General features: G+C 45.4%; 2 protein-coding genes across 5 annotated transcripts in view; one reads left to right on the forward strand and one right to left on the reverse strand.

Annotated features, from left to right (window-relative positions):
• Positions 1-7880, forward strand: part of rbp5 (retinol binding protein 1a, cellular) — a 7925-nt gene extending 45 nt beyond the window's left edge. Inside the window, exons 1-4 of one of the 2 annotated variants that reach the window (XM_081695687.1) lie at positions 1-428; positions 2762-2946; positions 3414-3566; positions 6893-7880. The exon at positions 1-428 is cut by the window's left edge and continues 45 nt beyond it. In XM_081695687.1, the coding sequence (XP_081551813.1) occupies positions 353-428; positions 2762-2946; positions 3414-3566; positions 6893-6946 (468 nt within the window). In that variant the 5' untranslated portion in view covers positions 1-352 and the 3' untranslated portion in view covers positions 6947-7880. The remainder of the gene's footprint in view (positions 429-2761; positions 2947-3413; positions 3567-6892) is intronic. The other variant, XM_027005940.3, reaches the window with a different exon arrangement.
• LOC113574787 (tumor necrosis factor receptor superfamily member 5) overlaps positions 7578-12500 on the reverse strand; it is a 9366-nt gene continuing 4443 nt past the window's right edge. Inside the window, exons 7-8 of one of the 3 annotated variants that reach the window (XM_027005938.3) lie at positions 12230-12313; positions 7578-8561 (exon numbers count right to left, since the gene is read on the reverse strand). In XM_027005938.3, coding sequence (XP_026861739.1) covers positions 8395-8561; positions 12230-12313 — 251 coding nt within the window. In that variant the 3' untranslated portion in view covers positions 7578-8394. Of the gene's footprint in view, positions 8562-9580; positions 11122-11617; positions 12314-12500 lie in introns of those variants that run through there. The other 2 variants (XM_081695686.1, XM_081695684.1) reach the window with 2 other exon arrangements.

Genomic DNA, 12500 nt, shown 5'->3' on the forward strand with positions numbered 1-12500 from the left:
GCCTCACTCGGAAGGAAACGGGGTACGTGACGGATGCGTGAGATTTAAGTGACCACGGGAACGCACGAGGTACAAATGAAAGGACGAGGCTATTCAGAGTTAGAAGCAGTGTTGGAGCAGGCGTGGAGGGGTTAATGGGCTCGCGGCATTCCCTCGTGTGAGCGGACAGGGAACTTTGAGCTTTGAGCACCAGATCAAAGCGAATCGATTCACGGGACCCAGGCGGAGTTTTTCTGTCCACGCTGTTATACCGTGTCCGTGTTACCCACGGTGGGTAAAGCTACGAGGAAAAATCACGGAAAGGCAGGCCGCCAACAGGCTGGAAATCTGTTCATCGGATTGCTGTGAGAACATGGATAAGCCAAACTACTCCGGGCTCTATCACATGGTGTCCCAGGAGAATTTTGAGGCGTACCTTGCTGGTTTAGGTAAGTCCATGTTTTATTTTCATGTGTTTTTTATTTGGTTTTATTGCAGTTAGCGTGACTTTCACAAACTCCGGTCTTTTGCATGAAACCGCCTTCCGCAGCAGTTACAATGCGATACTCTGGTCCTTTGTGTCTGTCTCAGCCGTGGAGCTCACATTCCCACCCTGGTGTTGCCACTGGAGAGGACGTCTAGACTCAAAAACACGAATAAAAACTCAGTGGAATCCGTAATAATTTGGGCTGGTCACGGTACTGCTGAGATTACTTACACAACAGGGTTTAGCAGTTCTCGCGACTTTATACAGACGGGCATATCATCCAATAACTTCCATATTTCATCTTAAATAAAACAATTTTAAAACATCATAAATATCCGCAGACATGAGCATTAACATGAAATATGAAATCGCTTTTTCATGTCTGGGCGTGTGGAGTTTTTACGTTTATTTATTCACACCGATGTGGCTCACGGGCTACAGCTGGCTGCAGTGTTGAACAGTTGGTTGGTCGGTTCGGGAGTCCTTCTGTTTGGCTGGTCGGTTCGGGAGTCCTGCTGTTTGCTTGGTTGGTTCGGGAGTCCTCCTGTTTGGTTGGTTGGTTCAGAAGTCCTGCTGTTTGGTTGGTCGGTTCGGGAATCCTCCAGTTTGGTTGGTCGGTTCGGGAGTCCTCCAGTTTGGTTGGTCGGTTCGGGAGTCCTCCTGATTGGTTGGTCTGTTCGTGAGTCCTGCTGTTTGGTTGGTCGGTTCAGGAGTCCTCCTGATTGGTTGGTTTGTTCAGGAGTCCTACTGATTGGTTGGTTTGTTCGGGAGTCCTGCTGTTTGGTTGGTCGGTTCGGTAGTCCTACTGTTTGGTTGGTCGGTTCGGGAGTCCTGCTGTTCGGTTGGTTGGTTGGTTCAGGAGTCCTCCTGTTTGATTGGTCGGTTCGGGAGTCCTGCCGTTTGCTTGATCGGTTCGGGAGTCCTGCCGTTTGCTTGGTCGGTTCGGGAGTCCTGCTGTTTGGTTGGTTGGTCGGTTTGGGAGTCCTGCTGTTTGCTTGGTCGGTTCAGGTGTCCCACCCTGGTGTTGCCACTGGAGAGGACGTCCAGACTCAAAAACACGAATAAAAACTCAGTGGAATCCGTAATAATTTGGGCTGGTCACAGTACTGCTGAGATTACTTACCCAACAGGGTTTAGCAGTTCTCGCGACTTTATACAGACGGGCATATCATTCAATAGCTTCCATATTTCATCTTAAATAAAAAATTTTTAAAGCATCATAAATATCTGCAGACATGAGCATTAACATGAAATATGAAATCGCCTTTTCATGTCTGGGCATGTGGAGTTTTTACGTTTATTTATTCACACCGATGTGGCTCACGGGCTACAGCTGGCTGCAGTGTTCGAACAGTTGGTTGGTCGGTTCGGGAGTCCTCCTGATTGGTTGGTTTGTTCGGGAGTCCTACTGATTGGTTGGTTTGTTCGGGAGTCCTGCTGTTTGGTTGGTTGGTTCGGTAGTCCTGCTGTTTGGTTGGTTGGTTTGGGAGTCCTACTGTTCGGTTGGTTGGTTGGTTCAGGAGTCCTCCTGTTTGGTTGGTCGGTTCAGGAGTCCTCCTGTTTGGTTGGTCGGTTCAGGAGTCCTCCTGTTTGGTTGGTCGGTTCAGGAGTCCTGCCGTTTGCTTGGTCGGTTCGGGAGTCCTGCCGTTTGCTTGTTCGGTTCAGGAGTCCTGTTGTTTGGTTGGTTGGTCGGTTTGGGAGTCCTGCTGTTTGCTTGGTTGGTCGGTTCGGGAGTCCTCCTGTTTGGTTGGTCGGTTCGGGAGTCCTCCTGATTGGTTGGTTTGTTCGGGAGTCCTACTGATTGGTTGGTTTGTTCGGGAGTCCTGCTGTTTGGTTGGTTGGTTCGGTAGTCCTGCTGTTTGGTTGGTCGGTTTGGGAGTCCTACTGTTTGGATGGTTGGTTGGTTCAGGAGTCCTCCTGTTTGGTTGGTCGGTTCAGGAGTCCTCCTGTTTGGTTGGTCGGTTCAGGAGTCCTCCTGTTTGGTTGGTCGGTTCAGGAGTCCTGCCGTTTGCTTGGTCGGTTCGGGAGTCCTGCCGTTTGCTTGTTCGGTTCAGGAGTCCTGTTGTTTGGTTGGTTGGTCGGTTTGGGAGTCCTGCTGTTTGTTTGCTTGGTCGGTTCGGAGACCTGCTGTTTGGTTGGACTGAAATCCTGCATCCTGGTCATTTGTGGATAAGAGTACCTACCTATGTTGTTCTCCAACTGCCAGTTACTGACTAATTTACAACTGTCACTCTTATTGTTATGATGATGTCTAGATGTTCGCTAAATCGTAATGCCCTCTGCTTCTCTCTTTAGACATTAACTTTGCTCTGAGGAAGGTTGTGAGCTTGCTGAAACCCAGCAAACTCATTGAACATGAGCTCAGCACAGGTCACATGACCATTAAGACCATCACCACCTTCAAAAACTTTGATATGGACTTCATACTGGGAAAGGAATTTACTGAAGACCTAGGACCTGTTGATGGGAGAAAGTGCCAGGTGTGTGTGTGTGTGAGAGTGAATGTGTAGTGAAAATCACAATTAGATATTGTGTCCAACCAGTAATTTGAGTGTTTTTAATGCCTGAACCTTTGTCTCTGTGGGGAATGGAATAAGTGAAATAAGTGTTTTTATATGATTGTGCATGAGTGATGGGGTGATTGGGTGATTGTGTGTGTGTGTGTGTGTGTGTGTGTGATTGGTTATGTGAGTGAAATGAGATGTTAATGTGGATCTAGAGTGTGTAATGTGAATGATTGTGTGTATGTTATCTGCGGGAGAGTGTGTCTGATGTGAATAATGTGGGTGAGGGTGTGTGATGTGTGGAGACTGATGTGAATGTTTGTGTGTGATGTATATACTTATATTTGTGTGTGTGTATATAGTTTATATTTATATAGTTGTGTTTGTGTGTGATGTATGTAGTTGTGTTTGTGTGTGATGGGTTGTGGTGTTTTGTACTCTAGACGACAGTAGACTGGGAGGGTGATAAGTTGGTGTGTGTGCAGCGAGGAGAGAAAGAGGGAAGAGGCTGGACTCACTGGCTGGAAGGAAACCTGCTCCACCTGGTAAACACTTACACAGCTCCACCTCCTGCGCCGTGCTCCCTGCTCCACCTGGTAAACACTTACACAGCTCCACCTCCTGCGCCGTGCTCCCTGCTCCACCTGGTAAACACTTACACAGCTCCACCTCCTGCGCCGTGCTCCCTGCTCCACCTGGTAAACACTTACACAGCTCCACCTCCTGCGCCGTGCTCCCTGTTCCACCTGGTAAACACTTACACAGCTCCACCTCCTGCGCCGTGCTCCCTGCTCCACCTGGTAAACACTTACACAGCTCCACCTCCTGCGCCGTGCTCCCTGCTCCACCTGGTAAACACTTACACAGCTCCACCTCCTGCGCCGTGCTCCCTGCTCCACCTGGTAAACACTTACACAGCTCCACCTCCTGCGCCGTGCTCCCTGCTCCACCTGGTAAACACTTACACAGCTCCACCTCCTGCGCCGTGCTCCCTGCTCCACCTGGTAAACACTTACACAGCTCCACCTCCTGCGCCGTGCTCCCTGTTCCACCTGGTAAACACTTACACAGCTCCACCTCCTGCGCCGTGCTCCCTGTTCCACCTGGTAAACACTTACACAGCTCCACCTCCTGCGCCGTGCTCCCTGCTCCACCTGGTAAACACTTACACAGCTCCACCTCCTGCGCCGTGCTCCCTGTTCCACCTGGTAAACACTTACACAGCTCCACCTCCTGCGCCGTGCTCCCTGTTCCACCTGGTAAACACTTACACAGCTCCACCTCCTGCGCCGTGCTCCCTGCTCCACCTGGTAAACACTTACACAGCTCCACCTCCTGCGCCGTGTTCCCTGTTCCACCTGGTAAACACTTACACAGCTCCACCTCCTGCGCCGTGCTCCCTGCTCCACCTGGTAAACACTTACACAGCTCCACCTCCTGCGCCGTGCTCCCTGTTCCACCTGGTAAACACTTACACAGCTCCACCTCCTGCGCCGTGCTCCCTGCTCCACCTGGTAAACACTTACACAGCTCCACCTCCTGCGCCGTGCTCCCCGTTCCACCTGGTAAACACTTACACAGCTCCACCTCCTGCGCCGTGCTCCATGCTCCACCTGGAGAGGCTGTGGGTGTAAAGTGATCTCCCAGTGGCACGTAAAAGTGCATGTTGTGTGGTTTGGTTAGTGATGCAGCTCCAGTGTCTATTCTTGTAGTCACCAGATTGCTCAGACAGGGTGAGTACTCTAGTGGTTAGTGACCCTAAACCAAACTAGTGGTTAGTGACCCTAAATCAAACTAGTGGTTAGTGACCCTAAACCAAACCCTAGTGGTTAGTGACCCTAACCCTAACGATGTTATTGACCATTGTGCTGTAGCAACTATTAGAAAATGTAAAGTGCCATAATCACAACCTGTACTGTAGGCTGCCACACTACCCAGGACTCAAACCCAAGACTGACAGGAGGTAAACGTGAACCCTGACTACCAGGCCAAAGAGCCAGAGAACCTGTTCATCCTTCCTAAGTGATAGTCTCCATCACAAACCCCATATTATAAGAAAGGGTTAGGGTTGAACATTTTAACACTTGAGGGTTTCTACATGATATTTTTATGTCACTGGGGAAACAATTGTAGGACTGTTGAAGGAGACTATAAACAAGCACCAGGTAGGGTTTCAGAGGGGTCAGGACTGTCATTAGTCCCCAGATGGACTGTAATTAGTCCCCAGATGGACTGCCTGAACTTATTCATGAAAGAAATCTGCCCTGGGCAAAAGCTGAAACAACAACCCTAACAGCAGATTGACTGGCTTTTATTGGAAACTGAGAGTTGATTGGCTGTCTTTTACTGGACACTGACAGCAGATTGGCTGGCACCTCACACTTTGAGAAATAGATGTACAACCAATGAAATGAAAAACTTAAAATATTTCTGGAAACTATCAAGTCATGATCATGCATCCCATTATCCTGTTATCTCCATGGGCAACGAATTGTAAATACTGAACATGTAAAAGGTTTTAATGAGTACTGTATGCCAAAGTCCTAAATTAGTATCAAGTCACAATATACTAGATGATCTGTGTCTAGGGCAGAAGTCAGCCCTTTATTTCCATTACTTCATTCTGGACAAAGGACGTTCTTTAACACTTGAATACAAAAAAGTCTGCTGGTCGTGTTTACCCCAATCCATTCTCTTTTACACTTGATGCAGATAATTGTGTAGAGGTGCAGGCCAGGACATACGGAGGGGGTGTGTAGAAGGGCAGGGGGGTGTGTAGAGGGGTGTGGGGTGTGTAGAGGGGTGGAGGGATGTGTGTAGAGGGGCGTGGGATGTGTAGAGGGGCAGGGGGCGTGTAGAGGGGTGTGGGATGTGTGTAGAGGGGTGGAGGGATGTGTGTAGAGGGGTGGAGGGATGTGTGTAGAGGGGTGGAGGGATGTGTAGAGGGGTGTGGGATGTGTAGAGGGGCAGGGGGCGTGTAGAGGGGTGTGGGATGTGTGTAGAGGGGTGGAGGGATGTGTGTAGAGGGGTGGAGGGATGTGTGTAGAGGGGCGTGGGATGTGTAGAGGGGTGTGGGATGTGTGTAGAGGGGTGGAGGGATGTGTGTAGAGGGGTGGAGGGATGTGTGTAGAGGGGCGTGGGATGTGTAGAGGGGCAGGGGGCGTGTAGAGGGGTGTGGGATGTGTGTAGAGGGGTGGAGGGATGTGTGTAGAGGGGCGTGGGATGTGTAGAGGGGTGTGGGATGTGTGTAGAGGGGTGGAGGGATGTGTGTAGAGGGGTGGAGGGATGTGTGTAGAGGGGCGTGGGATGTGTAGAGGGGCAGGGGGCGTGTAGAGGGGTGTGGGATGTGTGTAGAGGGGTGGAGGGATGTGTGTAGAGGGGCGTGGGATGTGTAGAGGGGTGTGGGATGTGTGTAGAGGGGTGGAGGGATGTGTGTAGAGGGGTGGAGGGATGTGTGTAGAGGGGCGTGGGATGTGTAGAGGGGCAGGGGGCGTGTAGAGGGGTGTGGGATGTGTGTAGAGGGGTGGAGGGATGTGTGTAGAGGGGTGGAGGGATGTGTGTAGAGGGGTGGAGGGATGTGTAGAGGGGTGTGGGATGTGTAGAGGGGTGTGGGATGTGTAGAGGGGTGTGGGGCGTGTAGAGGGGCAAGGGGCGTGTAGAGGGGCAGGACAGGACATAGAGAGGGGGCGTGTGTAGGGGGGGACAGAGTGGGGTGTAGAGGGGCAGGGGGGCAAAGATAGTGTAGAGTTTTGATTCTTTGGTCACCAAAAACAAAATGCTTTTTGTTCTGCCCCTAAATCCTCTTGTATCCTTTTCCCTTCTCTCTTTCTCTCTCGTTCTCATTCTCTCTTGTGTCTCCTATGTCTCTCTCTCTCTCTCTCTCTCTCTCTCTCTCTCTCTCTCTGTCTCTCTCTCTCGCTAGGAGTTGCGGGTAGGTGATGTGGTGGCCAAGCAGATCTTTAAGAAAGCTGAGTGAGAGCCTGGGAATGACAACAGAACTGTGTGGTGAGCGCTGGTCTGGATTTGGGAAGAGACATGAAAGTTGCAGTTCTGACACTAAACAGCAGAGGGCCGTGTTTAACCACAGACTCCAGCAGAAGAAAACATCCCTTAGTAAAAAAAAAAAAATCACTTTTACAACTGCCCCTTTCAGTCAATGAGTAGTTGTGTGGAGAATTAAAGGTTGTAATTCAAAGTAAAATGGACAAGGAGGGTGCTGCATGCCTGCGCATGTGTTTAATGGTAAAACCAGCTGGCTGATATTCCAGCTGTGCTTTGCTTCTTTGGTTAATATGAATTTTGGTTCTTGAAGCAGGCTGTGGGGTTTGGGGTTTGAGGCACTGTGTTAATGAAATATGAGTAATAGCAGTTTTGTCACAATATCCCACATTTAGGCCTTTAGTTAGAAAATATGCAAGTGTCCATTTGCAGAGGATGCCTTGTGACTTAAGTAATTTTTCTTTGCATCTTGTCATCTCACATGAAGGGGTTTGAGTAAATTAAGGATTGTTTTTTGTTCTAATTTTTGATTTAATCAAATTAATCTTTTTCTGATGCCATTAGATACCACTAACAGTAGCTCTAACAAAAAGCACCTCAGAGCAATGTAAGCTTTATCCTTCAAACACATTTTATTTCATTTGTTGAAAATTCCTCTTTTTACCACCAGAGTGCAAATTATTCACTACTTACAGATATTAACTACTCATAAAGGGCTGTAGACTTTGTTCATGTAAAGATCCTTTGAGACGATGTATGTTCTAAAAGTGCTATATAAATGAAAGTGAACTGAATTGTTCCCCTATTCTCCTGTATTTTTTTTTTTTTATCATTTACATCTTGACTTGCTGTAACTGGTCGTAAACACCACCCCAATTAAAGAGCTCATCACTTCTCACCTCACACTTAAAGGTGTATCTGTTGTAAGTTGTTTGGCCGTGTTCGCCACGTGTCTCATCTTACGCTTTTATTTTGCACTTTCCTGTCAATTTAGTCGCATCTACACATTTACATGCATTCATAAGAGATAAAAGAAGTGTACACCGGAACACAGTGTCTCCCCACATGCTGGTGGACACTGAGGAGCTTGTGAAAGCCTGAAAGATCTAGTTAGTCAGTCTTCCTTGGTCCTGCTCAGCCTTTCTAGAGAAGGCTAATTGAGTTCATCTTTACTTGGAATGCAAGCTTATCTGTGTCATAAAATCCCAAATTCTGTTTGAAAGTATAGAAGTATAAGGGTGTAAAGTAGGGAGCTTCTTTACAAAACAAATGTATTAAACTAAGTGGGAACTGAAATGACTGAAGAAAGAAGGTCTCGAAATTATGACTTCATATGAACATTATGGTTGTTTGACAGTTATGAGAATGAAAAGAGGAGAGGCTGTGATTGGTTAGGATCCAGGCCAATCATCTCCCTATGATTGGTTAGGATCCAGGCCACTCATCTTCCTGTGGCTCTGAGTGGAGGACAGACATCGCTCCACACATCTCCCGGGCAGCTGAGTGGCTGTCTATCTGGGACATGGTCATTGTTGTCATGGTAATGCCATCACACTCCAACCTGCAGTCATCTTGTTCAGTACAGAGCTCATCTGAAAAAAACAATACAGCAGAAATTATGACCCAGAGTTACCACAGTTTTCACTTTCTGCCAGAAATAGTTTCTTCTGGGTACTAAGATACAGTCATGAGATACAATAGGGAGATACATTACTGAGATGCATTCTCAAGTATAGAAAAGCACTTATTACCACTGGAACATCTTATCTCTTGACCCTAATAGAACAAAAATAATCCAGGATTTCTTTTTAGTACAATTGCACATTTAACGCCAATGCTCAGATTACATCATCACACAGTAGTAATGCGTTCATACATTTATTTAATGAGAAAATTAAGCACATTAGAGGTAACATTAATAGTATTAACATGACATCAGGCAGCTGCTTTGAGATTAGAACAACCAAGCCAACAACAACTCTAGAATCCTTTACACAGATCCAAGAGCATCTCTGATCTCACGCTCAAAATCCTCCACTTGCTTACTAGAGTCACTGCACACACTTTCTTAAGGAAATCTTACCTGAAGTAATTGAACCTTTACTAAATTTAATAAACTGCTCCTTGAACATTGTCTATGTTCCTAAATCATTCAAATTAGCAGTAATCAGACCATTTATCAAAAAATCTAACCTTGACCCATGTCAGACTACAGGCTGATCTCAAACCTTCCATTTATTTCCAACATCCTAGAAAAAGCTGTAGCTCAGCAGCTAAGTTCATATCTGAATCAGAACTAGATACATGAAGTCTTTCAGTCAGGGTTTAGGCCTAATCATAGTACAGAGGCAGCCCTGATTAAAGTAGTTAATGACCTGTTGTTGTTGGCTTCTGTGATTATATCACTTGATCTGAGTTCAATATTTTGACATTAAAGATCACAATATTTTATTTGACAGACTCGAAAGATGCTGGGATTAGGGGAGTAGCCCTTTCCTGGTTTCAACTTTATCTAGCCAGTCACTACCAGTTTGTCAACATAAATGGAGACTTTCTAGCATAAAAAAGGCTAGCTATGGTGTCCCACAAGGAGCTGTTCTAGGGTCTCTGATTTTTTTCGTTGTATATGCTACCTCTAGGTGACAGTATATGTAAACCCTATGCTAGTTTCCATTGCTATGCTGATGATACTCAGCTACCCTGAGTTCTTACTAAAACTAAAAACTTTGATCACATCACTTCTGTCTAGTGCCAATAATTAGAAAATCTACCACAGGGGGCAAAGCCTTTTCCTGTAAATGCTCCAACACTATGGAATAACCTTCCTGTAAATGTTTGAGATTTAGACACAGTTTCAATATTTAAGGCTAGGCTGAAAACCAATATGTACAGAGTTCTGGTAACCTGGGATGTTATGATGCTGCCACTTTACCTCTGTTTTGTCACTCAGGTTTGTTGACAGAGAGTGTCAGATTGCTGATGTTCCAGGGTGCCCTCATGCCTGTGTTTCCTTCCGGCTCTTTCCTTTTAGCTGTGCTGCCATAGTTAGATCTGCTGGAGTCCATCATTGCTTTTTATAGTTCCCTAATTTACACACCCTCATACCTGGACATGCCTAATCTAGGCTCTCTTTCTGCTGAGGTGCACCTACTCATGATGGCATGACGTTACAGAGTCTCAGCCTGTCCCAGCTGCCATGGCTCCTCCCACCTCCCCTGATGTCCCCTGCTATAGCCCACCACACCTCCACCCCAGACAATTACTCTACGTCGCCCTTAATGAACATTCTCTTGCGGGATGGGTTTATTTTTCTCTTTAAATTGTTATTATTGTGGGGTCTTTTGGCACGCTGAGGCGGATACCCCCCCTTTGAGTCTTGGTTCCTCTCAAGGTTCTTCCTCAAGCTCTAGGGAGTTTCTCCTCACCACTGTCGCCCTTGGCTTACTCACTGGGGGCTTGGACTTGGACATTGGTAAAGCTGCTTTGTGATGGCATCTGTTGTAATAAATGCTATAGAAAGAAATTTTGATTTGATTTGATTTGATTTTCATTTTTCATTTACAATTACAATTTTCATTTTAGATTTAATTTTTTGTTTATTTAAGCTGAAAAATGTAGTTAAAGGAGTTCAGACAATTCTCATAATTATTTAATTATTCATTTATGTTTATAGTATTAAATCTCTGTATATTTACTATAGTATTAAAGCTCAGTATATTTCTGTTGCTGCATTAGGCTGGGCTAACAATTTTTCACTTAGCAATTTTTGTATATTTTTAATTAGGTATTCATACATAAACATAAACACAAAAACTTTTACCTAATACACATGGACACAATTCATTGTAAATTTGGAAAACTAATACTGAATAATAAAATTAATTACAGTATAATTAAAAAACTGTATTTATGCCTTAGGTTTGTTTTCTGTGTGGTTTTCTTTTTATTATTTCTTATTACATAGTCATAGATTAGAAGAAAGCATTAATCCTTAGAATGAGCAGAATTCATTTTACAGTCTCTCTTCACAGACATGCAGTGTGAGTCAGATCCTCACATAACTGAACTACTTTGAACTTCAAAGTCATGCATGGTGGCTCACGAAAGCTGTGTGTTGCTGAGGGGGCGGTCACTGCAGGGGTGGAACAGCCTCTGGTAAAGATGATGAATTTGCATATGTATGTAATTTGAAATTTCCCTCCACTGGCTTGGTCAGACTGAACTCTGACATCCTGCAGACTTCGTGCTGTGGCGAACACTCACTGTATCTCGGCCCTGTTCAACCAGATCTACTCATCCTGAAAACCAATCTCTTTCAGCGCAGGCTCAGAGACGACCAAGATTATCGAGCCTCACATTCATATGCTTGTTATGGTCTCATTAAAAAAACAGTTGCATTTGTGTTGTTGTGCTTCTAATATAATGATGGCTTGAAATTTGAAATTGCTGCCAGTGACAACAAGATAACAACATTTTATGGACATCAGAGTCTTTAACACTGTAAGACAGACAGGATCTGGACTCCTGCTTGGTTGGAAACTACATGAGCTAAGAGTGAATCATAAAAGTTAAAAAAGCGAAGAGTGAATGATACAGTTCAGAGTTAATTGTAAAGTTAAGAGTAAATGGTGAAATTCAGAGTGAATGGTAAAGTTAAGAGTAAATGGTGAAGTTCAGAGTGAATAGTAAAGTTAAGAGTGAATGGTGAAGTTCAGAGTGAATGGTAAAGTTAAGAGTAAATGGTGAAGTTCAGAGTGAATGGTAAAGTTCAGAGTGAATGGTGAAGTTCAGAGTGAATGGTAAAGTTAAGAGTAAATGGTGAAGTTCAGAGTGAATGGTAAAGTTCAGAGTGAATGGTGAAGTTCAGAGTGAATGGTAAAGTTAAGAGTAAATGGTGAAGTTCAGAGTGAATGGTAAAGTTCAGAGTGAATGGTGAAGTTCAGAGTTAATGGTGAATGTTGAAGCTTTTCTCACCTCCTCAGTACAGCAGACAGGCAGTTAAAGTCAGCAAATACAGTATAAATGACTGTAAATGATGTGTGTGTGTGTGTGTGTGTGTATGTGTGTGCGTGTGTGTGAGTGTGCGTGTATGTGTGTGTGCGTGTGTGTGTGTATGTGTGTGTGAGTGTGCGTGTGTATGTGTGTGTGCATGTGTGTGTGTGTGTGAGTGTGCGTGTGTATGTGTGTGTGCATGTGTGTGTGTGTGTATGTGTGTGTGTGTGTGTGAGTGTGCGCACGTGTGCATGTGTGTGCATGTTACCTTTGTGTGTGTATGTCTGCAGGTGGATAAGGTCTGGTGGGAGCACTTGAGGATTGTCACTGTAAGGACTCACTGTAACACTCCCTGAATAAACACACACACACACACACACACACACACACACACACATAATAATTAGGAGTGGTTACAATCATATTAACACAGATCAGTGGCACCTCATGCTAATACAGCTCTTATTGGTTTATAAATGATCCATAATGGACAGATCCACTGTGATCCTCTGTGCTGTATTACTGTAGTACTATAACAG

The sequence above is a fragment of the Electrophorus electricus genome, chromosome 14 (genome assembly GCF_041902795.1).
Source record: "Electrophorus electricus isolate QZ-2024a chromosome 14, ASM4190279v1, whole genome shotgun sequence".
Taxonomy (NCBI): Eukaryota; Metazoa; Chordata; class Actinopteri; order Gymnotiformes; family Gymnotidae; genus Electrophorus; species Electrophorus electricus.